Below are 27,411 nucleotides of genomic sequence, written 5' to 3' on the forward strand. Positions count from 1 at the left end.
TATTCTGTGTTATTTGCGGACGGATGGAACAATTAAAAATTACTCAGCAAATAAATTCATTAAAAAAAAAAAAAAACGGATCTAATGTAATCTATTTCTGATTAATTTAAAATATGTATATTATTGACAAACACAGATTTTGAAACAATTATACGTCAAAAATGTAAAACTTTTTTAAATTAAATTTTTTTTTTCAATACAGCACTAGTAGCATACAAATGAAGATTGTGCATTTCTTATAAAACTGATTCTAAAACTAAAACAAAATTGTCATTTATCCATCAATCTTCTATACAATTGTATATTTAATTTAAAAACAGTAAGGATATTATACTATCATAGGCACCAATGAGCATTAGGTACTAGAGTGTAATAATTTAATTATGTATATCGTACGTCTTAATTTTGTATCATCCAAACCGATCTTAGGTGAAAATTAGTTTGGGTGGACTTCCTCAGCTGATAATACGATAGTTTTTAAACACGTTATAAAACCAAATCCGAGCATTCTGACAAAAATACCTTATACAATTATATTTGATATGAAGCTTATAATATTAAATATTATTAAAGCCAGTTTTAAGATTTCTAACGTTTAATTACAGCTACTAGGTGTAGCAGGTGTAATCATTCGATTCAATTATATTTCTTACTAATTTATCTTTGTTATATTTTAAGTGATTCACTGAGATTTTTTCTGTAGTTCGCTGGTCCAATTCGGGCCTGTAGCCAATAACGTATGTTTCAGTTTTCAGCTTCATTGCATCGCTTTTTATTATACAAGTAGATTTTTCAATAAATGATTTATTCGAAAATGTTAATGTATTTAAATTTGAGTGAACCGTTTTATCAATCTCTAAGCAATATTAGTTTATTAGCATTTTATAGTTTTTAAGAAATCCTAAGTTCAATAATATTATTAAAATAAAATGACTATATGTATATATATATCATAAATTATTATACGTATAAACCAAAATATTACATTTATTTTATATTTCACCGATATCATTTTATCTTAAGTGCATTGGTTTAGTTTAATAATTACTCATATTAATTATGAATTATGATTTATTAAGTACCTATTAACATGATTAAAATGATAAAAAAAATATTATATGTTCTATAATAAATTTACTGTAAAAATGTTTGCATTTCCTTAAATAGCATAATAAATCCAAAATATACACTCAAAGAAATCAAAAACTTGGAAAAATGCATTAAATCGGTATATAAGGGGGCAGGAGACGCATGTACGACGAATCACCCTTTATAATATTATTATTTTATTATATTATTGTTATTATTATTATCATCGTCACACGTGTCCGTCGTCCAAATAACGGCAGTGTGGTAATGGGGCTGCAGCGGTAGTGGACCCACACGCTCCGTACGCCGACAACAACTGTTCGGCTGGGTGGTGCAGGGGACCGGCGCAACGCCGTCGACGGGTGTCGTGCCGCCGCCGCCGCCGCCTGCCCACCCGCGCGTTTCGAAAAACAGTGTGCTGCCGAATGGTTCATGTACGGTCGTACGTCCGCTGGTCTCGGTTCGATCCGCTGTCGTGATTGCCGCATGGTCACTCGAATCACTACCACCGCCGCCGCCGCCACCGCCGCCGCCGTAGAGGTAACGTATATGTACAAAATACTGATGTAGTATTACAATGCTTTAGAACAGTACAATTATATCGTAGTAATAGGTAAAACATCATTGAGTCGTAATACATTAATTTAAACGATACTGTATAGTCACGAGTCCAGTCTCGTGGCCAACACAAATTATATTTTTTATTGAGGTGTTAGTAATAAAATTGAGTGATAGTTAGAAACAATAACAATGTTACATTTATTTAATTTTTTTAATTTGTATTTGTACACGTAAAATACAATTGTCTTAATACATTTATGAAAGAGTAAAATGTATCACATCTGAACAGTATCACATACGTTATTAAATTATATTAATAAATTTAATATTTTAGTATAGTTATATAACATTAAGGTATATTATAGAGGCAATTTATAAACCTATAATTTATTGCATAGCTAAAATCTCATAGTGAAAACGTAGTATTAATTCATTTTTAAAAATGTATCGTACAATATATTCACCGATAGAATATATTTTACCTATCGTATAGTGGATATATATGATATAAATATGTGTATATATTTTAACGTCAAAATAGAGTTGAGGGCATAACACTGTTCAGTGGCGTACTTAGGGTTAAATTTTAAAGGGAACTTCCTTCTAAAATTTAATCTTATTATAAAATAAGACGATCTTTCCTTAGTATACGTTACTTACCCTGATTTTCACACAAGCCTTACGATTTCATCATGATCGCGAATTGAATATTGTTTTTACTAAAATCATCGTTTGTTGAATTATGGTTTCTCCGATATCCCACGGAGTCGTAGTATAATGTATGGTAATTTATTTAGAGGTGTTATATATGTAATATAGGTTATATTGGCACGTGGAGTCTCGCAGTACACCTATTCATATACCCAGTTCCGAGAATTCGAACTCTAAACTAAAGCTAAACCCTTACCAGTCACCACCGATCTAATGCCTATTTACACTTTTCAAAACTACTTCGATCACCATCACCGCATAAATTGTTATAGCAATTTCTCGAAAAAAATATCTTTCTTTAGCACGATTTTAAACGTTTATTAAATTAGACATAAGGTTTACTATACGTGTTGATAATGATCTTATGAAATTAATAAAAATATGTGTCCAAAATTTTAAGTAATAAATATCTATCCAACCTCTAGCATTCTAATTATTGACGTACACCGTACAATAAAGTAATATATATTACAAGTAGATATTTATTACTTAAAATTTTGGGCACACGTTTTTACCTATACCTAATACAATATATATGAACTAATAATTACCATAACGAACACAACTTTGTTGATACAATAATATAATATTTGTAATATATATTATTTATATTATATTATTGTATCAACAAAGTTGTGTTCGTTATGGTAATTATTAATCATCTATATTATATTAAATATATATAAATGATCAATTCTTATGATATTATTATTATGTTTACCCTACCCGCTTAGATTACACGTGCTCGATGATTCAACGTTGACTTTTCTCACTCAGGTGACATTAATAATTTGTTAAAAACTTTGGCCACGGCCTTATCTGTATTATACTCCACATTGATTGTATTTTACCGAAAGTTTTATATAATAATTAATAGGCCAATATAACTATATATTATTGTACTTAAAATAATCATTTGTATCGTGTGATAATTAATAAATTAAATTAATATTGCTTGATAAGATTCAATTTTTTCATTGTTGCCGAAACAATGGATATATTTGTTATATATAAAATGATTCCTCGCAGTGATTATTGAACAAACTGCAATGCCTGTTTTCACATTTTTGTTTTTTTATACCTATAATGTGTTTCCTTATAGTATGCACGAAATGTCACTATGGTTGTGCAAAATCATCTAATTGTATTATTATGTTTAGAATCTCAGTTCATATCATATTCGGTATAATATGAAGTTTTAAATTTGGATCGCCTCTATACATATAACTGTATAGATTATCTCTAATATGTATTATTTGTCAATTATTAGTAGTATTGTTTAAATATTTCTATAGATTACAGTTTTATGATCTGAACAATTTCTACATTTACATACAAAATATATGGATAGTTTTTAATAGTGCACCTGTGGCTTCCCTATAAGTATTATATACAAAGTGTTTCATTAAAAAGTCAAATAAAAAAATATTTAAAACATTGCATAACATTGTAAATATATGCTTAAATAACCAAAACGTGATATTGCCAATATTGGCATAAGAGGAAACACCTGTACACGTCGAAAAATGAATTTAAAACTAATCACAAGACTAACTACCATAATCTAAAGATGTTCATCAAATTTTTATATTCTTAATTATATAATATATTTTGTATTGCGTCAGACGTCAGTTGCAACAAACAAGTTGTTGTTAAAATTAAGATTTATAAAATAAAAAAATAATTTTTTGGTCTCTATATAAACGTATAAACGTATAATATTTTGTGGCTTTTTGTTAAATCTATAAATAGTTTAATTAAATTATACAACTCAAGTAAACGTTGTGAGAGAAAGTAAATATAAATCAGTTAATGATTATTTGCAAGTTTTAATAGTTGTTTAATAAATAAACTTCTTAAATACATCACAATAATTATAATTTTATAATGATGTTAGATTTTCTATCATTTAGAAGTATATGTTTTAAAATTGTACAAAATGCAATGTTCTTTAGTTGAAAAAAAAATAATATGTATTTTAGTAACTTATATTTAAATCATTTTTAAAGTGAATCAATTATAAATTAAAAAAATTATTATGGGATAATTTATTATTTAAAACATTTCTAAAACAATTTTCGCTGTTTGCCTTGTATTATTCGACTGTGGAAAAACAAGTTTTTTTTTAAACCATAGTTTAAAAACTGTTTAGTTTTTTAAATAAATGATAAGCCTCCTTCGTCTATACAAATGTTAACTAATGTATTATGATTTTTTTTGGGAAATGGCGTTTTACACTTGAGTGAAGTAAATAATCCTAGTGCAAAAATATCTGTACTTAATGGAAAGTAGTTTGACTACTAAATGGAGAATATGAAGCCCATGAAAGTATATTCAAGTAGACAACGCTATTAGATCATAGTAAATTGTTTAAATAAGTATGTGTATTGCACAGCGTAAAATACAAATAAACTTGTACGTGCTATGTGATAACGCTTAAAGTAGACCATGATGTCTATATGGTTAGAAGAATGATTTATACTAAAATAATATATCTTATGTACTTAAATATCTTAACATATATTTTCTTAAACAATAATATAGATATAGGTAATCAAGAATTCCGTAACACATAATAGGAGATTTAGAAAATATATTGTTTAGTCAAATTTTGATAATTTAAGAAGAATTAAATTAAATTAATTTATTTTCGAAATTGTTTCAACACATCAGTTGACTTAAAACATAATAAAAAAATAGAAACTACAGATTATTGAGACTATATGGTTGAACCACGTTATTTGTTTAAATTTAATTTAACAAAACCAATGAGAGAGAGAGAATAAGTGGTATAATAGGGTTCTTGTTAAGTGTGCAAAATATGAGCTGTTGTATAAATGGCTTGTATGTATATAGTGGTTTTCGTTAATTCTCAAATACCTAGTCTACGCTATTTATTTTAATATGCTATTCATAAGTTTTCGTTGAATGCGTTTTGTTACAAATACCAGACAAGTGTATTTTTAATATATCACACGATTATGTTAAATAAATATTTTGATAGCTCTTGGCGCTAACAGAATACAATTGGAATTCTCAATGATATGTAACATAAATTTAAGTATATACTTGTGTATTTACAATGATTTAAATAAAAGAATACATTTCTATTGTATCAACATTTGTAGACATTCAAAATGGTTAGAAGTAAGTATAATAGTTTAAATTGCAATATGCATTTTTACCACTTAAAAGTATTTCAATGTTCATAAGTAAAATCGTTGAAAAGACCCAAACACATACTTTAGTTATACCTTATACGTAATGTATTACATACCTGTAAATATTTATATGTACAATCTATAATAACAAAAACTAGCAGTTTATACAATTTTAAAATTCTTCCATCATTGAACATTGAATTATTGAACATCAATTGTTTATGATATTACACTAGTTCCATTTAGTTTTTATAATAGCTAAAATAAATATTAAAAATTATAACTATCCACACATAATAAAAATGACATAAATAAACATATTTTTTCGTGGAGATTATAATAACGTTTGAAAATAATTATAATATAATCTGAACGATTATAGTAAACATTAAAATTTACTTTGGTGAAGACGCTTAGACTTACAAAACAATATTACAAGCATTGAATAATGTTATTTATTCATTTGATATATTAATAATTAAATGAAGAGTTTGTTTGTATCTACATACACTCTGTCGTGAGCGTTATTTGAGGTGTAGTGCATATTATATACCACACGTATTACAGTCGGAAATTTTAAGCTTGTTAGCTTCCGCGGTCGAACACATTATGTATGTTACATAAAAGTGGCAGCGATTTTAAAATGTTTATTTGATTGCTTTCAATTAATTTAAAAGCTCGATACCAGCTGTTTTAGACGGCAGTCAATCGTTTATTTCTCCACGCGAGTTTATCAGTTTATTTTACGTATTATATGATATTATAAAAAGTTTAATGAGCAATATTTTTTTTTTACCCGCAATATATAGGTGATATATGTTTTCTTAATAAAATGTTTATTTTATTTTTACGTGTAATGCAGTATATACCTGGGTACAAACAAGTTATTAAAAAAGTTGGATTGCTTTTATATCTTGAATTTTATCTAATTTTTTTAAAAGTATTAGAATTGTAATAGCACAACATTTGATGAATATTTATAAATTAACTTTTAATTTAATGTTTTTTAACAAAAATAATAAGTAAATAAACGTGAAATAAAAATATTTATACATTTAATTTTTACTAATTATTTAAATGCTTATAAAATTAAAATTATGTATTATATTTTTTAATTACATTATATTTTTAACTTTTTAATTATTTATGGCTTAGAAACATAAGAGTTAATATTATTCAAGTAAATAAGATGGTAATTTTATACATTCAGAGTTCAAAATTAATTATTTACTTCGGAAAAATTGTTATGACTAATTTATAATCTGTCAAATATAGAGTTTTCAGGAAGTTTTATTTTTCCGACAAGCTAGAGACTCAAAATTTCATAAGCCTGTTATTCATATTTTGTTTAAAACTATTAAAATGTATTTAGAGAAGTTTTGTTTTAATAGATAGACGCTGATCAGTTGAATATAATAACTAACAAATAATAATTAATGTCTCAAGTAAAAAAATTATTATTTATGATATAATCAGAGACAATTTTATTTATAATTTTAATAATTATTAATGAATAATGAAATAAAATCAATAGTGGATTTATGTTTTTATTTTCTTAAAAAACAAATCTTCCTAGTTTATAGTTCTTATTTGATTTGTTGCAATAGCCAACGTTATAATAAGAAGACTCTACCCTTGAAAGTATTTTCTCATTTTGACAAACATACAACACTGCACTATCCCATGAAAATCTCCAGATAAAAAATTAAGGAATTTAAGTATTTCAAATATTAACAAAAGAATTATTGAAAAAAAAGTTTGATTCAAAATCGTATTGGATTTAAAGTTATTGCAATTTTTATAAATAAGATTTTAAATAAATTTATAAAAAACACATTTATATAACCAATCCGTCAAATAATTTTCACCTAAAAAAGAAAGGATAAAAGAAATATGCTGGTCTTAGTAAAATTCCAGTATAACTTTTTGATTTAAAATTGTAAGAATAGTCATTTATACTATTAAAAATATAACCTAACCATAATGTTTAGATTATGTAAAGTTGGATCTCATAAAACAGGTGACTTTTATTTTATTGTTATTTTGCTATACAAGGTAAAGGTAGAAGTAAGATGAATCACTGTTTATGTAGAATTTGTAGTAATTGTAGTAATTTTCCGTTCACTGAGTATTACAATTTAATTTGGAATAATTATCGTTAGCCCATTTCCACCAGCACGCGCGCATGTGTTACGTCCGCCCACCACCACCCGCGTTTCATTGGCCCGGAACGATATATTCACCAGACACATAAATCATGCAAATTACACCGCCAAGCATTGGCGCTGCGCAGTTCAAATAGCGATTAACCAAAACGACACACATATAATATCATTTACGAAATTATATTATTATAATAAATGTCCAATATACATCTTGTTAAATAATATCACAATAATAAGAGAATATTATTTTCAACTAAAATAATTTTTTATTACACTAAAAAAAAAATATATAATCGTTAATAGTTTATTTTTATACAATTATTTGATAGATAAACACAAAATAGACATTTAGGCATTGAATATTTTTTTTTTAATTGAATTTTATTTATTTTATTGAATTTTATTTGTTTTTATTGTAAAATATGAATTTCAGTAATATTTTAGTTTTATTTTATACTTGCCATTGCATTTTTTATTTCTAGTTAATCGTTATAATCTAAGAAATTTCAAAAAGCTGTGTAGTATGTACCTTATATTTTTTTAAATATTTGATTGATGTGTTTTATAAAACGTAACAATGTGTTGAAAATAAATCTAGTATTAATAATATATTAATTAGTTCAAGTCAAAGCTCAGTGGTTTCATTAATGATCTTTTAAAGTCCCTTTATTACTTATTATATATTTTAATTTTTTAGAGTAAAAAAATATATATAGTGTACGTGCTATATGAAAATAATCTATTATAATGTAACTTGTATAAGAAAAACCAGGTATAAAATTAAGTGTAAATATCGTCCATATACGATGGAATCTCTGTTAGAGAAAGATAGAGGTAGATAATGTAATTCAAATCATAGAGATTTGTATAATAGTTGTGGTTAAAATTTCAAGTTAGATTTGAATTATGATAACTTACCTAATGGCTAATGCACTCACGGCTCACACGCAGATGCATCATGTAGGCATGATATGACAGTTGAGTGTGATTTAATTGTTATAAAATAGAACCTAGTGTCAAGTAACTTAATGTGGAATTCCGTTCACCGTTGCAATGTTAATTAGTGATATTGACATACCTCATTAACTGTTTCCGGAATTAATCAAAAGACAGTTATTCTAATGAAAGAAAATTATATTTATTAAGTATATGGTACACCATGAAAAAATACGGACTAATTGTATTTTTTAAAATATTGTAAAAAAAATAAAATTTATTTTTATTTTAAGTTTCATCACTTCAAACTTTATATAAGATTAAAATATAAATACATTTATGCATAAATATTTAGAAGTTTAAATTAAAAAAGAGCTATTTATTTTTATTTTTTTATTTAAACATAATAATAATAATTATTATTTTCCTTTAAAAATTTTCAAAAGTTTTCAAAAGCTCACATAAGGTTCTTCATAATTAATTTGAAATATTGCATTGAAGAATGAACTATAGTTCGAATTCACAAATGTTCAATCATAATGATATGTTATTTTTAAGATAATTAATATATTGCGTTTATATTTTTTTACTTAATAATATTTATAATTCAATGAATGTATAGTAAAATATTATTTAAATTTTTTACAAATACAAAAATTTTATATGCTTATAAATAACTTAAAGTTACTTTACATTTGACTTTTTTTATAGTCTAATAAACATATTTTACGAGGAACCTTTTTATTTATTTTTAAAGGTTTTCAATTAAGCATAAAATATTTTATTAATATTTATAGACAAAAAATTAAAGTCAATAGTTTTTAATGTCTATAAATTACTTAAAAAAGCCATAATATTTTGAAAATTATTTAATGACGAAAATTGCTAATAAAAATATATTTGGTGAAAATTATAAGTATTCACTAGCTGTTATTTGGTTTTGAATGAATTTAATAAAAGTTGTTGTTGCACGAATATATTTTTAGTTTTTCAGTTTTTTTTTTTATTAGTTATTTTTATTATTTGGAAAAGTGTATGGAATTCTATCCTCGAAAATATTAAAAAGATCTAATTTCATATAGAAAACAACTGTCGAAGTTAAAGATTAAAGCATTTTTTCTGTAAAGACATATACAAAAAAAAAAAAAACAAAAATTATTGCAAAACCAATATATTATTTTATTCATTGTTCCGTGCAGAACCTATAGTATTAAATTTTAATTAATATTAAAATAATATTTGAATATGTCATATAAAATAATATAGAAATTCAGAAAGACTTGAGTGAAGAGACATTGACACTACCAACTACAATTAACTCTAATAAATTGTTAAAGTAGGTACATTACATTATATATAATTTATTATTAATAATATTGAAAAAAGACACGACAAAAAGTCTCATGGTTGAAACACTTGATGGTCTTAAATAATTTAAATTTTTAAGTACTGTTTTAGTTTGTTATCACAATTTAATATTTGTTGTGATTTTCAGGCTGCAGCAAAATAGAAATCTGTGAATTCGTGAAACTGTGTTTAGTGTATATACGTATAACTATAACTGATTACTATTATATACCTACAACTATATTGTAGGTATTTGTGATCTCACAATAATCGCGTGTTTACTAATATTATTATGTTTAGTGCATATGATACTACAATGCCTATACAATGTATATATCTTGCTGATTAGGTACCTTCTATTAGTATATTATTGTTACGTCGTATTATATCCTGCAGAAAACAGATAATTGCCATTAATAATATTAAATAAATTAATGTATAGATATTTATGCAGGCTGTTCGCTGTCATTGTCACGGAATATTATAAGATTCATATTTTCACGCGTGTTATCATCGTGTGTACTTAGAATCAAGAATGTCGTCGGCAGGATATACGCTGAAATCGTATTCGAACGATTCGAGGCCATTTTACGAGTAACTGGCACATCTTAGCAGTTACTACTGGCTGCAGGTCGACCACCACTTTGTTGAGACATCTTTCACTGATTGCCCAAACCTTTTTCCAAGGGTTAGACGTTACGGCGCTCTGGACGTTTCCAGTAAACCAGCGGAGCAAGCTCTCCTCCGTCCGGGGCACGACCGTCCGAAAACTTATAACGACACGTCATTTTTTTTCGTGAATTGCCGCTGTAGGATTTGAAAGTCAAAGTATTTTGTCGCGTGTGCGTTTCTAGCGGTAATCGTGTGAAGAGAATCCGCAAGTCTGCCGTCGGAAAAATAGTCCAATGGTGTTGGACATCGATCGCACTGTAACTGAAGCTCATCGCGATATCGTCGCGCCTTTGCAGTTGTCTGCGTGAGTGACCGCGTGACATTGGCAACATTGCGCGCTCGTGCTTGTACCACGGTATCACACATTCGTGGTATTAACTGTTGACCACAACGGAAATTTTCGTAGTAAAAATATACCACGAAAATCGCCATTATGCACAGTCATTTATTTTGTTGTCTTGTTGTCGTGTTGATGGCCCGTTTTTACCGTTTTATTCGTACTGAGTACACGATTATTCGCGTGTTATAACCGATATGTGTTTGTCATCATGTTTCCGCCGCCGCTGGTTATACATATATTTGTTCTATGCCGAAATTCTCCGCTTCCACAAGTTCTTAAACTATGTAAGTATGCAAACGATCAGAGTATTGATTTCATTAATGATTTATAATATAATCGGCTATAATTACTATTATTATAACATTAATATTGTATTGCGTATTAAATGTTATTGTTTATATACGTACGCCGTAAGATGTTATTAAGGTGTCATTTATTTGTACGAGTCCAACTAATTATACGCCCCCATATTAAAAACATTGTTAGACAATATGCTGTTCTTCTCGTTTTTTTTTTCACTCCATCGTCCCATAACTTTTCTATATCCCTCGTCAATGCTGCTGATAACCTTCCATTAACTCACTGGAAACTTCACGAGAACAACGTTCGTGTGTAAGCCTCTCCTCTATCGCGTTAAAATTAGTTCAAATTATCACGGTTTCCATTAATATTGATTGTACACAATGACATATTAAACGAGCGTTTGGCAGCCGGTCACCGCGATACCATGTCTATCTACATCGCAAAGCCATCGTGTCGAAAAGTCACACGATTTGTTAAATATGATAAATAGTACGATAGTATAAATTGGTAAAAATAAACATTGATAATAAATCGTGTCTGATTTTATTTAATTATATCCTTAACGTGTCGCGCTTTTAGGGGTGGTCATTTTTGCCTCATTCCTAATCTACAAGAACAATTATATCATATATAATATATATATATATTATACTTATATAAATATATTTAGATACAGTTTATACCCACAAATAATTATTACTTTATTTTTAATTAATAATTATACAGTTTAAATGTAAAACCAACATTAAAAAGACTAAAATCCTACTACTATGTCATATAGAAACTTTCAAGTGTATTTCATCATTGAGTAATAGGTCACTTATTGTTGTAGAGAAAATCGTTCATTTACATTTTAATAAGAATTAAATTTCATCAAATTTTCAGTTTATTAACGATTATTAAAATTGTCATGATATATTTTTGAAATTTATGAACTGCTATCATAAAATCATATAAACAATCTTTTAGTAAATTTCTTTTATCAATAATGTGGTAAAAATATTAAACATTTTAAATTGGCTAAAAATGGTCATTTATTTGGAAAATTAAATTATGACTATAAGTAAATAATATTAGATGAATATTTATTTATATTAGGTTTCTACGGCTATTCCTATATTTAATTACATAAAAAAAAATATATATTTCTCCAAAAACCAGTGTTCTCGTTTAAAAAATATTGTCATTTTACTGTTTTTTGTTAGATTTTCTCTAACCTTAATAAAAATACAAAGATTTTTTAACTTTTTATGTTCTAAAGTACCAAATACATCTAATTCAATACCATATATCACCCTAAATGTTTAGGATTGACCATTTCCTAGTTCAAAACGTGACGAACAGATACGAGTACAAAAAAATGTAATATATATATTGCAATATATAAGTTGATATATATTCTTCACTCCTTTAAACATAAAAATATAATTTATCTATGGAGTTATGAGATAATAACCGTGATGATTTCATTATAGAAACTATAATTACCTATTGTAATATGTAAATTGTAAAGTGTTGAGTTTGCATTGTAGACAATAGTAGTCAAGTTAGTATAATATTATTTGAATCAAAAATAATTATTATCTATTAATTTTCATAATCAAATGAGGAAATTATTATGTATTATTATATGTTAAATGAAAGATTATTGCGTCTATAGTAATCGTTAACATGATTTTGTATTAGCAAAAAAAAGTTTAACAATTTATAATTATTGTGTACTATATTATAATATTTATTTTCTATAAATGTGGTCAATCATTAAAATATATTATATAGTATATATAGCTATTGTTATATACCTATAGATACTATAATATTCATCATTGTTTCTGCCGGTGTCGGAGCACGATAATATTTAGACATAATTTTAATAAACAATAGCGCGCATCCGGCAACATTTTTTCTGTTAAAACTACCTAATGTAATAATGTTTTGTAATTTATTTTTTCCATCATTATTTTTTGAACTTGAAGCCGACGTTGTTTCTTTGTCTTTTAAGCATGATTTGCCACTGGGTGGATTATAATTTACTATAGGTCTCTAAGTTACAGTACTGCTAGCGAGGCAAAAACCAGGGTTGTTACATTGCCTCAAATAATCATTCTTTAAATGTTTAAAACAACATAGTAGGTAGTTATATCCTAATTAATATTATAAAAGTGAATTTTTCAGTGTTGCATTTTCGCTATATATTTGTATACCAAATGTATGTCATATATAATAATATATTAATTATGAATTATAAATTAATATTTTGAATACTACGATATTAACAAATTCAGTAGATAGTATAATTTTACCTTATCGTTGAGTGTACCTATATATAATATATGTGTGTGTAATAAAATTAGAATATTTTTTATGCAGATTTAATCGTCAAAATTGCAGAGATGTTTTGCCCGTTCAGCTCCGGTGCTCCGCCAAGAGCCAACGTAACACAGACTGAACAACAACCACCTTTGAATCTGAAGCATCTTAGCGAAGCTGTCAGAACTCTTACTTCGCCACCGGTGAGTACAACATTGACGATTGTATAATAATATATTTTTGTACAATATACGTGCCATGTGTATTGTGTATAGTGACTATACAATATATGCGTATGAGAACGAGGGTAAAAAAAATAGTTCATCTTTTTTGTACATAACTATGACTGTTGCACACAGAACAGAGTGTATAGTTAATGTACACAATAATATTTCTTATCCGTTTTCTCTATTCATCATCATCATATTATTACTATGCTATCGTGGATTCCCATAAGTATTACGATAAAAAAAAAATATAAGAAGTTTGTTAGAGTTCATCATAATAATTACTATATTATTGATATTTAAATGTTTAATTATAAACTTCGAAACTGACTGAAATATGTATTACTGGTTTTGGAATCTTAGTTGTGGTAAAATGCAACACATGCAGTCCACAGGTGATGAGAGATTATTCGTTATATTTTGCTTGATACTCAATTTATCGTTTTAAGAATACTGAACTTTAATATAGCCACTACATAATTCATATTTTGTAAAAATATGAAATTAATAAAGAGAATTGACAAGACTAAAAAAAAATAATAATAAAATAAAACTATTAATATTATACTTAAATACTATGTGAAATATACACTACACCAACCATCCTATAGTAGGGACAGAAGGCAAAGAAAATAAAGAATATATTTGATTCAAATAGAAAATTGTTTATTAAATTTTACCAAAATATTAAAATCCCTTAGGGTCATCATAATTGTATATAGTTTGATATTCATACGTAATTATTGCGATTTATTTATTTATAATATGCATTTACACATGTGAATTCAAATCAAAACCAATAGGTGATATCTTAAAATATCAAACTGTTTAAGATTGTAATTATTTTTTTAATTTCTAATATTCTTAAAATATATTTCATCGTAACGAATGGTTTTTAATGATTGTATAATATAAAAATTGACAGTGCTCTACGATAAATTATAATTTATATTTATTTAAGCAAAACTTAATAGGTATAAACAATTTCTATTGATTTCGCGGTAAGAACTTTAAATTGGTTCCGAATTAAATCTGTGTTTTCTGAGAAGTGAAATTTAGATGAACAAAGAAAAATGTGATGTTATGTTAAAACCAAAATCATATACATACATAATGATACTAATATTTTTAGATTTTTTTTTTTATTTTGTTGATAAAGTATTTAATTATATTGTTTTTTTTATGATTTTTATCAATCACTTATTTATTTTATCGTGTAAATAGACATAATATTGATTTTAACACTGTAGTAAAGAATTAAAAGGTTATATTTACTATTTAGAAATTTAGAGATTGATATTAAATATCAAATTTTATATTTTTACATATTTTTTTAAATTATACGACTAAATAGTTTTTTCGTGAGCTTGAAATAATAAGCATTGATACCTAACCAATATGTTTAGATAAAAATACAATTTTAAAATATCACAAATTAGAAAAATTTGGGTTTTGAGCTCACGAATTTAGTTAAACTAATACAAATGCTTGAATTTTAGCTAAAATATGCAGCTCAATTCTGCAATTTTTGATTATATACATATGAGGGGGCACACTTATTGTTGAATGTTTTGATATACTTATCCCGAAAGGTATATTCATTAATGGTTTTAAATTAAATGCGTGGTGGTTTCCTTAATGTATTATTATTTGTTGTTTATACAATGTCACTAAAATCATTCTCTGCGCGCTCGAAAATACGTAAAACGACAACGACACTGTATAATATTATACCACGCTATTCTTCAGGTAGAGGTAATGGATTGTTAGGTTTGCGCGATGTATGTTGTACACTTAGGTATATACATTTGCTGTGCCGTGGGTTAATAGACACGCCGAAGAAAATTGTTTACAATTAATTCGCCATCACTAATGTTGTTATAAAATATGATATTCTGTACCCGTCTACCACGGCGGTGTTCGTATATGACGTGTCAATTTTCAAAGCTCATGGTGCCGTACACTATTTACAAGTATATATATGTGTACTGCGTGTTATAGATAATAAAAGCATTTATAAAATTTACAATGACGTCAGGTGAACAAGTTGAGTGAGAGGGAGAGAAGTTAGCGCTGCATTTAATATCTATACACAGTTTTAACACTGCACGTCGACGGGTGGCGGAAATGGTGAGTATATAATATAATATACCGAGTAACATTGTTACGACGGTGAATACCACACAATAAACATGTTTGGCATACGCGTAGTCGTTTCCGTGACTGTAATATATACCGTCAAAAATAAGAAAAAATAGTATTAAAAAGCATTTACCATTTATACGTAAAGGTATAATAATATAAGATTATGCATACCTAATAATAATATGCGCCAACTGATGAGTTATACTTCTATCGATACCCTTGCAGTTTTAGAGGTACCATGTATAAAAACTTATTGTATATTAAAATGTATACAGTATAAATATACGTATTATTGGATTTTTTTTACTTAATATAAATTCTACATCACCAAAAAATGTTTGAATAAATTACATTTTCGATTTTTATCGTTATAATTACTTAAGCCATTATTTTTTCAAAAGACAATATACATATTTAATTATATATGTTCGTACACTTCATTGTTAATCTACAGCTAAACAATGTTGTGCTGCGTTCACAAACTATGCAATAAAAAAATATTTATAAAAATATATACTTCAACAGATACAATGTCTGCATACATTATAATTTATAAGAGTGTATAGTGACAATATACTTTGTACACTTACCTACAGCAGCATTGCAGTAGGTAATATGTATATTATAGTACCCGAAATTTACGTACATAACATACTCATATATTGTATTTTTCGTTAGTAAACTTTTTATTATTATCGATTTATATTTTCATAGGCTAAAATTAGTAATTTTACGAAAATATTTCGTATCAAGCTATTTTGTGTTTTTAGTCTAAGTAGGGCTAACCCACTACAGTGAGTGAACCTTGTGGGTTAAAAAATCAATCTAATTTCACACACCTTTCAAAATATATACTGCTAAGTATATTTGATGTTTATAATAAAAAGCTTTCGGATGATTTAATGAAAAAAACTGTATTTTTACATATAACTATTGAGAAAAATAATTAGTTTTTCTTTTCTGGAAGTCATTATTAATGATAATTATTATAAAGTTATTATTATTTAGAATTATCTCACTTCAAAAATAAATGATAACTGCAAAAAATAATGTATATTAATAAAAAAACTTAATATTACTTATCTCAATTCCATGGATTTAGAATAACTTTAATAATTATTCAAGCTAATTTATTAATTCATCATATTATACAGTGGAATTTAGTCATTACTAAAATACTAAACCTACATAAAATATAATTAAATTACAAATTTAACCATTTATTTTTGATTAAATAGGTACCTAACACAAATAAAATATATAACATAGTTTATTGTGTTTTTTAAATGTTTTGTTGGATATAAATGTATGGATTGTAATTTATAATCAATCATGAATATGGATCAAATATTAATTGTATTACAAAATAAATTTGAGTATGTAGGTACTTAAATATTATTATGACATTGGATTGATAAAAGTTTTACTTATAAACATTAGTTTGTGCATAAAATATATATTTTTTTTTGTTACATCACACTTACTCATATATTATTTGTTGAGGAATATTAAACCTACAGCTTAAAATAAGCACGTGATCTCTGTAAACTTTTATCGCGATCGTGGTGATTTCCCACATGTTTTTATGCTTTATTGATAAATCGCGTAGAACATTAATTTGGCTAGATATATTAGGGGTTAAGGATTCGGTGGTCTTATCTGAAATGTCTGTTATTGTTGCGCTAACAAAGGGTATGTGTGCAATCAATATATGGAATAAAGGAATAATAGTGGGGAAAAAAAGGTCGTCCTTTACGTGCTGGTGCTGGTAGAGAGAGTATAGTATAGTTAAAAAAGCAAAAAAAAAAAAGGCGTGGTTAGAGTTATAGTGTAAAACGTGTGTACCTAACGTTAAATATAATTCTAATGTTTCTTTCTATATAAGCTTACGTTTTTTAATTAGATTAGTGAATTTTATACGAACTACTATGGATTTACTATTTAATAATCTATGGTGATAACTAAAAGTATATAAAGAGGGAGAAAGGGTAGTATTTATTTGCGCTACATTTTTCTTTAGTTTATAAAATATGGCCCTATTATATCTTAATATTACATGTGAGTATAATGATAGATTGAAATGTGATTTTATAAGTATGCAATAGAATAAATTACTTTTATACTATTTTTATTTATATAAACTATAAAAGACTATAAATCGTTGCATCAAAATAAGTATGATTTATTAATAATTGTCTAAAAATAAAAGAAAACAATACTAAGCTATTATTGTATTAATATTTTTATTGGAAGAAAAAAAAATATTTGCAATATTATTTACCTTATTATAATTTTTAAATATTAAAAATTTTCATCAAGTACTACAGATAGCTGATCAAAGAGCATTACGTTCATGATATCTTTGAAAATAAATAATAAAATTACTGTGCTGTAAAATAATAAATTATATAACTTGCTGGCTGAACCCATACTGCATTACACATTTATTATAATTTCATAATTTACAATAAATAGTTTAATATTTACAATATTTTCATGGACAGAAATTATAAATTTATATACATTTATTTTATAATCTTTTAATACATTTTAATAAATATTATTTAGATCGTAGAAGTTTGTATTGTTCCAATGTATAACTTCATATACTTATAAAGCATTATCAATTTTTAATTTAATACAAAATATTATTTTGAAAAGCCATTTGGTTAACGTCAACTATCGTGAATATAAAAAAAAATTAACTAATGATGTGAATACGTGGAATATTAGCCACTATTGGCTGACTTAATCAATACTACGAGTCGTTACGTGATTGCAGTGATATAGGAAAAAAATAATACGCGTCTTATCATTATTTTGTATTATGTACATGCATAATAAAAAATGCATCTACAACTATGGTAATATTATTATGTAAAACTGTTGTTTATTCGAAATGATATTGGTAACAGTGCCATTTTAGACGTTCAGATGTAGTTAATTTATTGTGAGATATACCTATCACAAAACACATAGATTAAGTCTGAAATTGTATTGTTTTGATTACTTATTTCCACATAATATATAATATTATACTATTATGAGCAGCGCTTGTCAATGTAATAACGTCAACATAAATGGAGTAATATTACGTAGGATAAATTTTATTATTTACTATAAACATATTTTCAGTCTATATATATAATATATGGTTATTATTTCTTTAAAATTCGTAAATGAAATATTCATGAGAAAATAGTTCGGTTGGTAAGTTTTTAGTTAACCGTATAGTAATGTATTTCCTAATCGGCTCAACAAAAACGTTCGTTTCGTAACTTTTTCCTTGTACCATACATCTATAGCATCCCGAAAAGTTTATCAAGAGAAACAACTATCTTTTAACAATATGTTGAAAAGAAGTTTATGTTGTTTATGCAAACACACCTTACTTGTACTCTGTCTTAAACCTCATATGGATCATAATAATAATATTATACTAGAATAATATCTACTTTTGTTAAGTAATAATATAAATATATATAATATACATTTATCGGGTTATAATTTTATTTATTATGTTTTATTTTTAATAAGTCCACCATAATTTTGAGTTAAGTTTGAATATTAGACGTCCAATCGGAAATATTATTGTCAACTATCGAAAGCGAAAGAACTGTCGGCGTGTATTAAACATTAAATTACAAAACATAGCATACGGGATTTCACTTTTATTTGTAAATTGTACTACGTAGATTCATCTTAAAAATATTGTAACTTACAAGTCCACGCAGGTTTGTTCGATATTTTTCGTAAACATCAAACTGTTACAACAGTTAACGGAAATTTCATAACAGTTTTGATTTAGATTTTTACGAAACGTCTTTAGAAATTTATAGCCAGAATATATTTGTTCATTCTAGCGAACTTCTATGAAACTTCTTAACCGTCATCTCGACACATTAATATTAATATATGTGTTTTAGTATAATTTAATATGATAGGTACATTAAATTTCCCTTTTCAATATTTATTTTTTAAATAATATGCGTGTACTAAATCTAATGTTATATATTTGAACTATTACATTGTTTAATACTAAAAGGTTTACGACTCAAAAATATAAATTTTTGTCTTAGCACTTTTGATCATTTCAACACGGAAAATTTTACAATATAATATACTCTCTCAAAATGTTTACAGCCGCTTACGGATTTTTCGTATTTCTTAAGGAAGGTATGTCCTGTAATTTTTTGTGAACACTAAACCATAATAAATATTGCAGTAAAGGTAGGTACACATATATGCATCCTCGCGCTAAAGGATTTCACTATAAACCATGTACAGGATATCCCTGAACAATATATTGTACGCGGTAGTAGTCACCGTAGTGGTGGAAATAACAAAAAAGGATTGTTAATGGGTTGTTTTAGTATGCTTGATATCTAAGTATATTTAATGCTAATTGTTGTTTGTGTGCGCATTTATGATAACACGATAAATTGAATAGTTATAGACTACGAAATCGTTATTATAATATTTATTATATAATTTTAGTATTGGGAGTCAAATAACTGGCGGAGGCGATCCGTTTGTTTCATAAAATATTATTTAACCTGTCGGTGTACGGTACTCGATCGTCGGACGATCAAAAAATAATCGCTAAAATCTGAATAGACAAATAGGCCGCGATAAAATAGGTGATTCGCATGACACATAAATGATTATACCCAAGAACGGGGATAATATTATGGGGACTTGTTCTAAATGTTTATATGAGCGACACAATAATATATTAGGTGTAATATCTCTCGGGGGGAGACTAAGTACGCGGATCGGTTATATTATCCTTGCCGAATGCCACGACATGATGTGTAAGGCACACGCGGACATATATTTGCATATTAAACCATGGACCAAACAAGGGGAAGTGTTATTTTCTTCGTCTTAACCTCAGTCTTATATTTTACCACCATTACTACTTTTACTATTCATACCACTGCTGCTATTACTACTACTACTACTACTACTACTACTACTACTACTACTACTACTACTACTACTACTACTATTACTACTACTACTACTACTACTACTATTACTACTACTAGTACTACTACTACTACTTCTTCTACAACAAATACTACTAATACTTCGGATCCGTCTCATGTTCTAACTACAGCCACCGAATGTTTTATTACGGTTGCTTTAAGTGTAGCGTCAGATGCCGTGTATTTAGACGCCGCTTTTTGAAAGATGACTAGCAATATAACGCTGTCACGATACGTCATATTATTATTATTATTATTATTATTATCATCGTTGTCTTCGTCGTCCTAAGAAGCACTTTGAGATTTGTTTAGTGCTTTTACTGCGGTAATAACAGCCATTAGTCAGTCCGCGAGGCTATTTGAAATCCGCAGTGAAACATAAGAGGTTGCAGCGTAAAGTGTATTAGCAACTTCGACCCTGGGCCTGATTATCGCGGTTCTATAACATCCTAGTGGTCTTACAGTAATTAATGACAAGAATGGTTTTGTTCTACGTGTACTATGTGCATGTGGAAGCACCGATCTAATTGTGTGTATTTGTACTAGAAATCGTACTATTTTTAAAAAGTTTGTACAAATATTAGGTAATTAAATTAATTGTATGAACTAATGATGTACAGGCATGACAAAAAATTCTGAAACTAAATTACAATATGCGTGGTGAACGTATCAGTTAGTATTAAGTAATACAAACTATACAGGTTAGGTTACGTACTACACAGTTTATTTACTATGTATGAAGTTGTAATTTATATTTAATAAAAAATTGCTCTGACTTCTCATAAAGTCATAATATAATTTGGTTGAAATTTCGAAAACATATTCCTAAGTCACGTGTAAATAAAAAAAATATACTCATTCGTTTGAAAATAAAAAAATGAAACAAAATGTGGTTAACGGATAAAATGTTTTATTGAGATCGGTGTCACGCAAAGTTTAGCCTTTAACTTTTAAAGTTTTTGATTTCTTTTTAAATCTTTCACACCACATATCAGCCTAGACATGTTTACAAATATATTAACGTAAGTACATGTTATAAAACTGCTGTTTCAAGTAGTATTTCTGTTATTGGTTTTTTTTCTTTTATTCTAATTCAATCTTTATATTCTTATTTTATTTTTGCCGAAATTATTAAACACATTTGCTGTACACCATGTTTTTATTAATGATATTTATATGTTTGAGTATTGTTTTGCTATTTTGAATTATAATAATTGTTTGTATTTATAAACAACAAAAAATTTAAAAGTATATATTTATTTATATAGAATATAAGCTTAATTGCCGGAACATACATACTTAGTATCTATACAAAATACAAATAATTTTTAGATCTTAACGGAGTGATGAATGTATTGATTTTAAAATGATGTGTTTTTTTATTTTTTTTTTTGTGTGTGTCTATCATTACGTTTTGGAGTAATAGTGCTTTGATTTTTGACTTCAGACCTTCTTTGAATAGGACAATTTATCTAGTTGGTACTTTGGGGGGTCAAAAGTAAAAAAATTTCAGTAGTTTTCAAAAGCAGCAGGAAAAACCCGTAAAAAGTAACGGATAAACGGGAATTTTTACGCATAACCACTTTTCGACAAAATCGATTTTTTGATTTTTCTGTAACTCATTGTTATCATTGTAAATTCAGCAAATAATTTCTTTTTATATCAATAAATCTACTACTTTTAAAAAAATAACTTCGAAAAATTTCCGATTGAAAGAATGGATATCAGCTGATTTGTTATGCTCTACCCGACATAAACAATTTTTATCTCTAAAATGTAGATCAAATCCAAATAATACTAAATTATCCCTACACTATAAAAAATATAAAAACAACTATATAAAAATCTTGAGGCTTGCAAAAAAGATTTATTATGAGAAAAAATTTAAGAGCGTTTCAGATAGTCCTAAATTAACCTGGAAACTTATAAATGAAATTTCTTGCTCTAAAATTAATAACAAAGATGACATTAAAACTGTAATCTATAATGAACAGAAATACGATGTTAACAATGATCCGAAGAAGGTGTCAAATATTTTTAATAATTTTTTTATAAATATGGGGAAGAAATTAGCTGAGAGCCATAATTTTTCTGCGAATAATTATGTCTTAAATGGGAATAATGAATTGTCTTTCAATAGTCTTTTCTCCAAGAAAATAGTAAATATCGATGTTATCAATATAGTTAATAAATGCAAAGATGATACAGCTGCAGGAATAGACAAAATAACAATTAAATTATTAAAATGTATTATTGAACTTATTGTCAACCACTAGTATATATATATATATATATATATAACGTATGCATACAGCAACATTTTTTCCCAGACAATCTTAAAATAGCATTGATTAAACCAATTTTTAAAGCTTGAGACCGCAAAAATCTAAATAATTATAGGCCAATATCCTTGCTGAATAATTTTGCTAAAATATTTGAAAAAATAATTAAAATTAGATTAATCTCATTCCTAGAGAAAAACAAACTGTTATCTAGAAATCAATATGAATTTAGACCAGATATTGGCACTGAGGATGTCTTATTTAGTACGACCCAATTTATTTTTAATGAGTTAGATAGCAGTAACAAGGTAATTGCTATATTCTTGGACTTAAAAAAAACATTTGATACCGTGAATCACAAAATCTTACTACAGATATTGCCAAATGTTGGTATTAATAATCTCAGTTTAAAATGGTTTAAAAGTTATCTAAAAAATCGAAAACAAATGGTTATAATAAATAATATAATAAAGCAAGAAGGTGTTGTTGAATATGGAGTCCCTCAGGGAAATGTATTAGGTCCGATTCTATTTTTATTATACATAAATTTGGTTAGTGATTTATGTCTTGATGGATTAGTTGTTTTATATGCAGATGATACATGCCTACTCTTTTTCGACAAGTCATGGGATGGGGTTCATAAAAAAGCGACTGTTGGGTTAACCAAAATTTATCAATGCCTATACGACAGAAATTTAACGCTTAATGAACAAAAAACCATGTTTATGACGTTCTTGATTTATAAAAGTTTTCTAAATCTTAACCCCATAAAAATTCATTGATGTGTCGATGGTAGCAATTGTAGTAACGTGAGTAAATGTATAGTTATAAAAGAAGTAAATAGTACCCGATATTTAGGTATCATATTTGATAAAAACTTACAATGGAATCTTCACATTCAAAACCTAGTTGGGAAGTTACGCACAATAACTTATAAATTCCATAAATTAAAAGGTTTAGTGCCCAAGCAACCAATGCGTGTCATTTATTTTGCTCTATATCAATCAATATTCCAATACGGAATGTTAGTATGGGGGGGGGGATTGGGCGATACTATTTTAAACAAACTGTAAATAAATCAGAATAACATAATAAGAATTTGCTTAAATAAGTACTCCCTGCAAGGTTCTACAAATCAAAATTACAAGGAGTTGGGAGTTTTACCGACTAGATTTCTCTATAAAAAAATTGCTATTTTGTTCACTTTTAAAAGGTTCAATCAAAATAAAGATTACAAATTGTTGGATTGTAAAAGAGAAAATATATAGTACAATATACCTGTTAGATATTTTTATAAATCTTTTGGTTAATCTTTTGTAAATTATCTAGGGCCTGTTTATTTTATTATGCCATGCCAATATAAAAAAAATATTCACTGTTCCAAATTTAATATTAAAAAAAAATGTATATCATTGGTTATTTTCTCAATTAATCTAATACCTTCATAATATGTTTCGTTATATTTAATATGTAAAATTATCTCATTATTAAAATTTTTCAATTGTTAATATTATTTTAATTTCTAATGTATTCATCACTTTAGTTTGATAATTATATAATATAAATTATGTTTTTAATTATTAATATTACTCTTTATGTCTAACACAAGCTAATAACTTAAAAGAGATAGATAATCATGTAAAATATCTGAAATTATTTGTATTCTATGTAATTTATGATGAATTAAAAAAAAAAATCATTATAAATACTTGAAATTTACATTAAATGTTTATATTAGCGTTCTCTAGCTATTATATTTAAAATTGTTTTAAACTATTTATAGACCATTGAAATTTTCAATTTTTTTAATATTTATTTTTGAAATGCCAATAAAAAAAAATTGGCTGTCCAAAAAATTTTTAAAATTTAATTCAAGGTTTATAATAAGTTGTTCTTATTGTAGTAAAAAAAAAAAATCAAAAATAGTTAGTCAACATTTTTGTTTATAAGTATTAAAAGTTCAAATGTTTATAAAATATGTCAAAATTGTAAAAATTTGCAAAGAAATTGGAGTTGAAAATTCATAAAATTTTTGTGATTTATATCTAAGGTTAAAATACCCAACACAAGGTTCTCCATAACATTTTCTTCAAATAACTGTAAAAAAATAACTCCAGCGTCAATATAGAAAAAAAAATTATTTTTTTACGAAATTAGTAAAATAACAATATATTACTATTTAAATATAGGTAATAATATAATATATATTCTACTAATTATCCTAGACTGATAAATCATCTCCGTTCAGATTTTTTTGTATACAATGATACCTATCATTGCATTCAAATTGAACACATCCATTATAGAGACCTAGTCATCTCGATCTCTACTATACAATAGAACGATGTCCACTGAACCACTTTTTTTTTAAATTAATTTAATTTACTAACAAAAGCAGTTTTCACCTATTTTTTGATTGGTTTAAAAGATTTATTTCTATTAAATTTATCGTGTTCAATAATTTTTGTTTTCTAATTTATTCAACTGTATATAAGAAAATAATATTATCCAATATTTCTTATTAAGTTATGATTCATATTATATTTTTTATATTATATTTTTATAAGTACACTATAGCAAAGTTAAGATAATATTAAATATATATTAATTTTAAATATTATTTATTTATTAAACCAATCTATGATGGCAGTTATATTATTTTATTAAATCAATTTTGATTGTTTAAATATTAGTACTTAGTATTTTAATATATTTATCCATTATATACATATATACATATAATATATTATACGTGATAATAAGAAGACAAAAAACTTTAATTTGCCTCATATAAAATGTATAGTTCAATATTATCTTAATCATAATTTTGCCATTGTAATATATCGTTTAAAAAAAAAAAAATGTTAACTACATAACTTTATTTTTTCAGCTGAGATTTAATACTGCATTTTATAAACATAATAATTTTATATCTAACTATTATAAATATAAAAAAAAAATCCAGTCAATCCATTCATGTTTATTGTTAATAATTTTAATTAAATTAATACTAGTTATTATTATTTATATTATAGTTCTCAAAAAATAATATTAAGTTAGAAATATTTATTTTATATGATTTATCGTCGTAATAATTTGGGAAATATTTACACGCTACAGTATTTGGTGTTATAATACAAGACAATAGTATTATGCTGCACACTTGGGTTTTTATAACTTATTATATTAATATATTATTGTTGATTTAGCTAATTGAAATTTGTGTGTACCCAATACGATGTAATGCATATTAGACACGTGTACATTATGAGAGGTTTCGGTAAAAACATAATATACCTATGTATACCTACAGATTCTATGCTAAACTCAATAATAATGTACTATATAATAATGGATAAATCATGTTTATTACTATAAATATTTAAATTAAAAAAAAAATGTCCAGTAAACTGCTAACTTACTCAATAACCAAATATATATGAATTTATTTCATGGTAGTAGAAGAAATTCATGTGATAAAAATGTAAAATGTATTTTGACAAAATTATTACTAAAATTAAAGCAAATAAATTTATTTTACTCAAATAAAATATCAGTATTTAAAAGATAGTTAAAAACATAATTATGTAAAGAATTTAAAGAATTTAATTTTTTTCACAAACTACAAACTTGGAAATTAAAATTTACGCATAGCATGACAATCACTGAAAATACATCAAGGAAAAGCTTAAACTTTTAATTTATTTCAAGAATTTATGATTGACTAAAAATATGGTCATGTTTTATAAGATGTAGTATTGAAATATTATATAATATAATAAAGTCCTTTAAATTAAAAATTATATATCACGGAGTGACAATTTTCAATATATATTATATTTTGGGTACTTTTTAATATAAAATATTGACAATTAAAATTCTGTTGTTAGTTATTTATGTCATGTATCTTATATAGCTTCTAAAATTAAAAAAAAAAGTGATTCTAGATTTCAAAAATAAAAATAGGTACCTATTTATAGAAATAATAAAAATCTTAATACCATAAAATAATTAAAAAACTACTGCAAAGCTACGGAATCGATCAATGATAGATAATATCTATTATAACCTTTAAACAAAATGTTATTTCTCAAGTTATATAGATTTTACTCTTATATTACAATAATTGTGTTGTATTTTATGCATTTTTAAACCTATACTATTATTCATA

The 27,411-nt window shown here is 26.0% G+C and overlaps 1 protein-coding gene across 2 annotated transcripts in view; it reads left to right on the plus strand.

The window, feature by feature from the left end:
• Positions 1 to 1,502: 1,502 nt before the first annotated feature.
• LOC113556210 (head-specific guanylate cyclase) overlaps positions 1,503 to 27,411 on the plus strand; it is a 238,113-nt gene continuing 212,204 nt past the window's right edge. Inside the window, exons 1-2 of one of the 2 annotated variants that reach the window (XM_026961037.1) lie at positions 1,503 to 1,629; positions 13,656 to 13,798. In XM_026961037.1, the coding sequence (XP_026816838.1) occupies positions 13,679 to 13,798 (120 nt within the window). In that variant the 5' untranslated portion in view covers positions 1,503 to 1,629; positions 13,656 to 13,678. Of the gene's footprint in view, positions 1,630 to 11,138; positions 11,267 to 13,655; positions 13,799 to 27,411 lie in introns of those variants that run through there. The other variant, XM_026961029.1, reaches the window with a different exon arrangement.

The sequence above is a fragment of the Rhopalosiphum maidis genome, chromosome 4 (assembly GCF_003676215.2).
Source record: "Rhopalosiphum maidis isolate BTI-1 chromosome 4, ASM367621v3, whole genome shotgun sequence".
NCBI lineage: Eukaryota > Metazoa > Arthropoda > Insecta > Hemiptera > Aphididae > Rhopalosiphum > Rhopalosiphum maidis.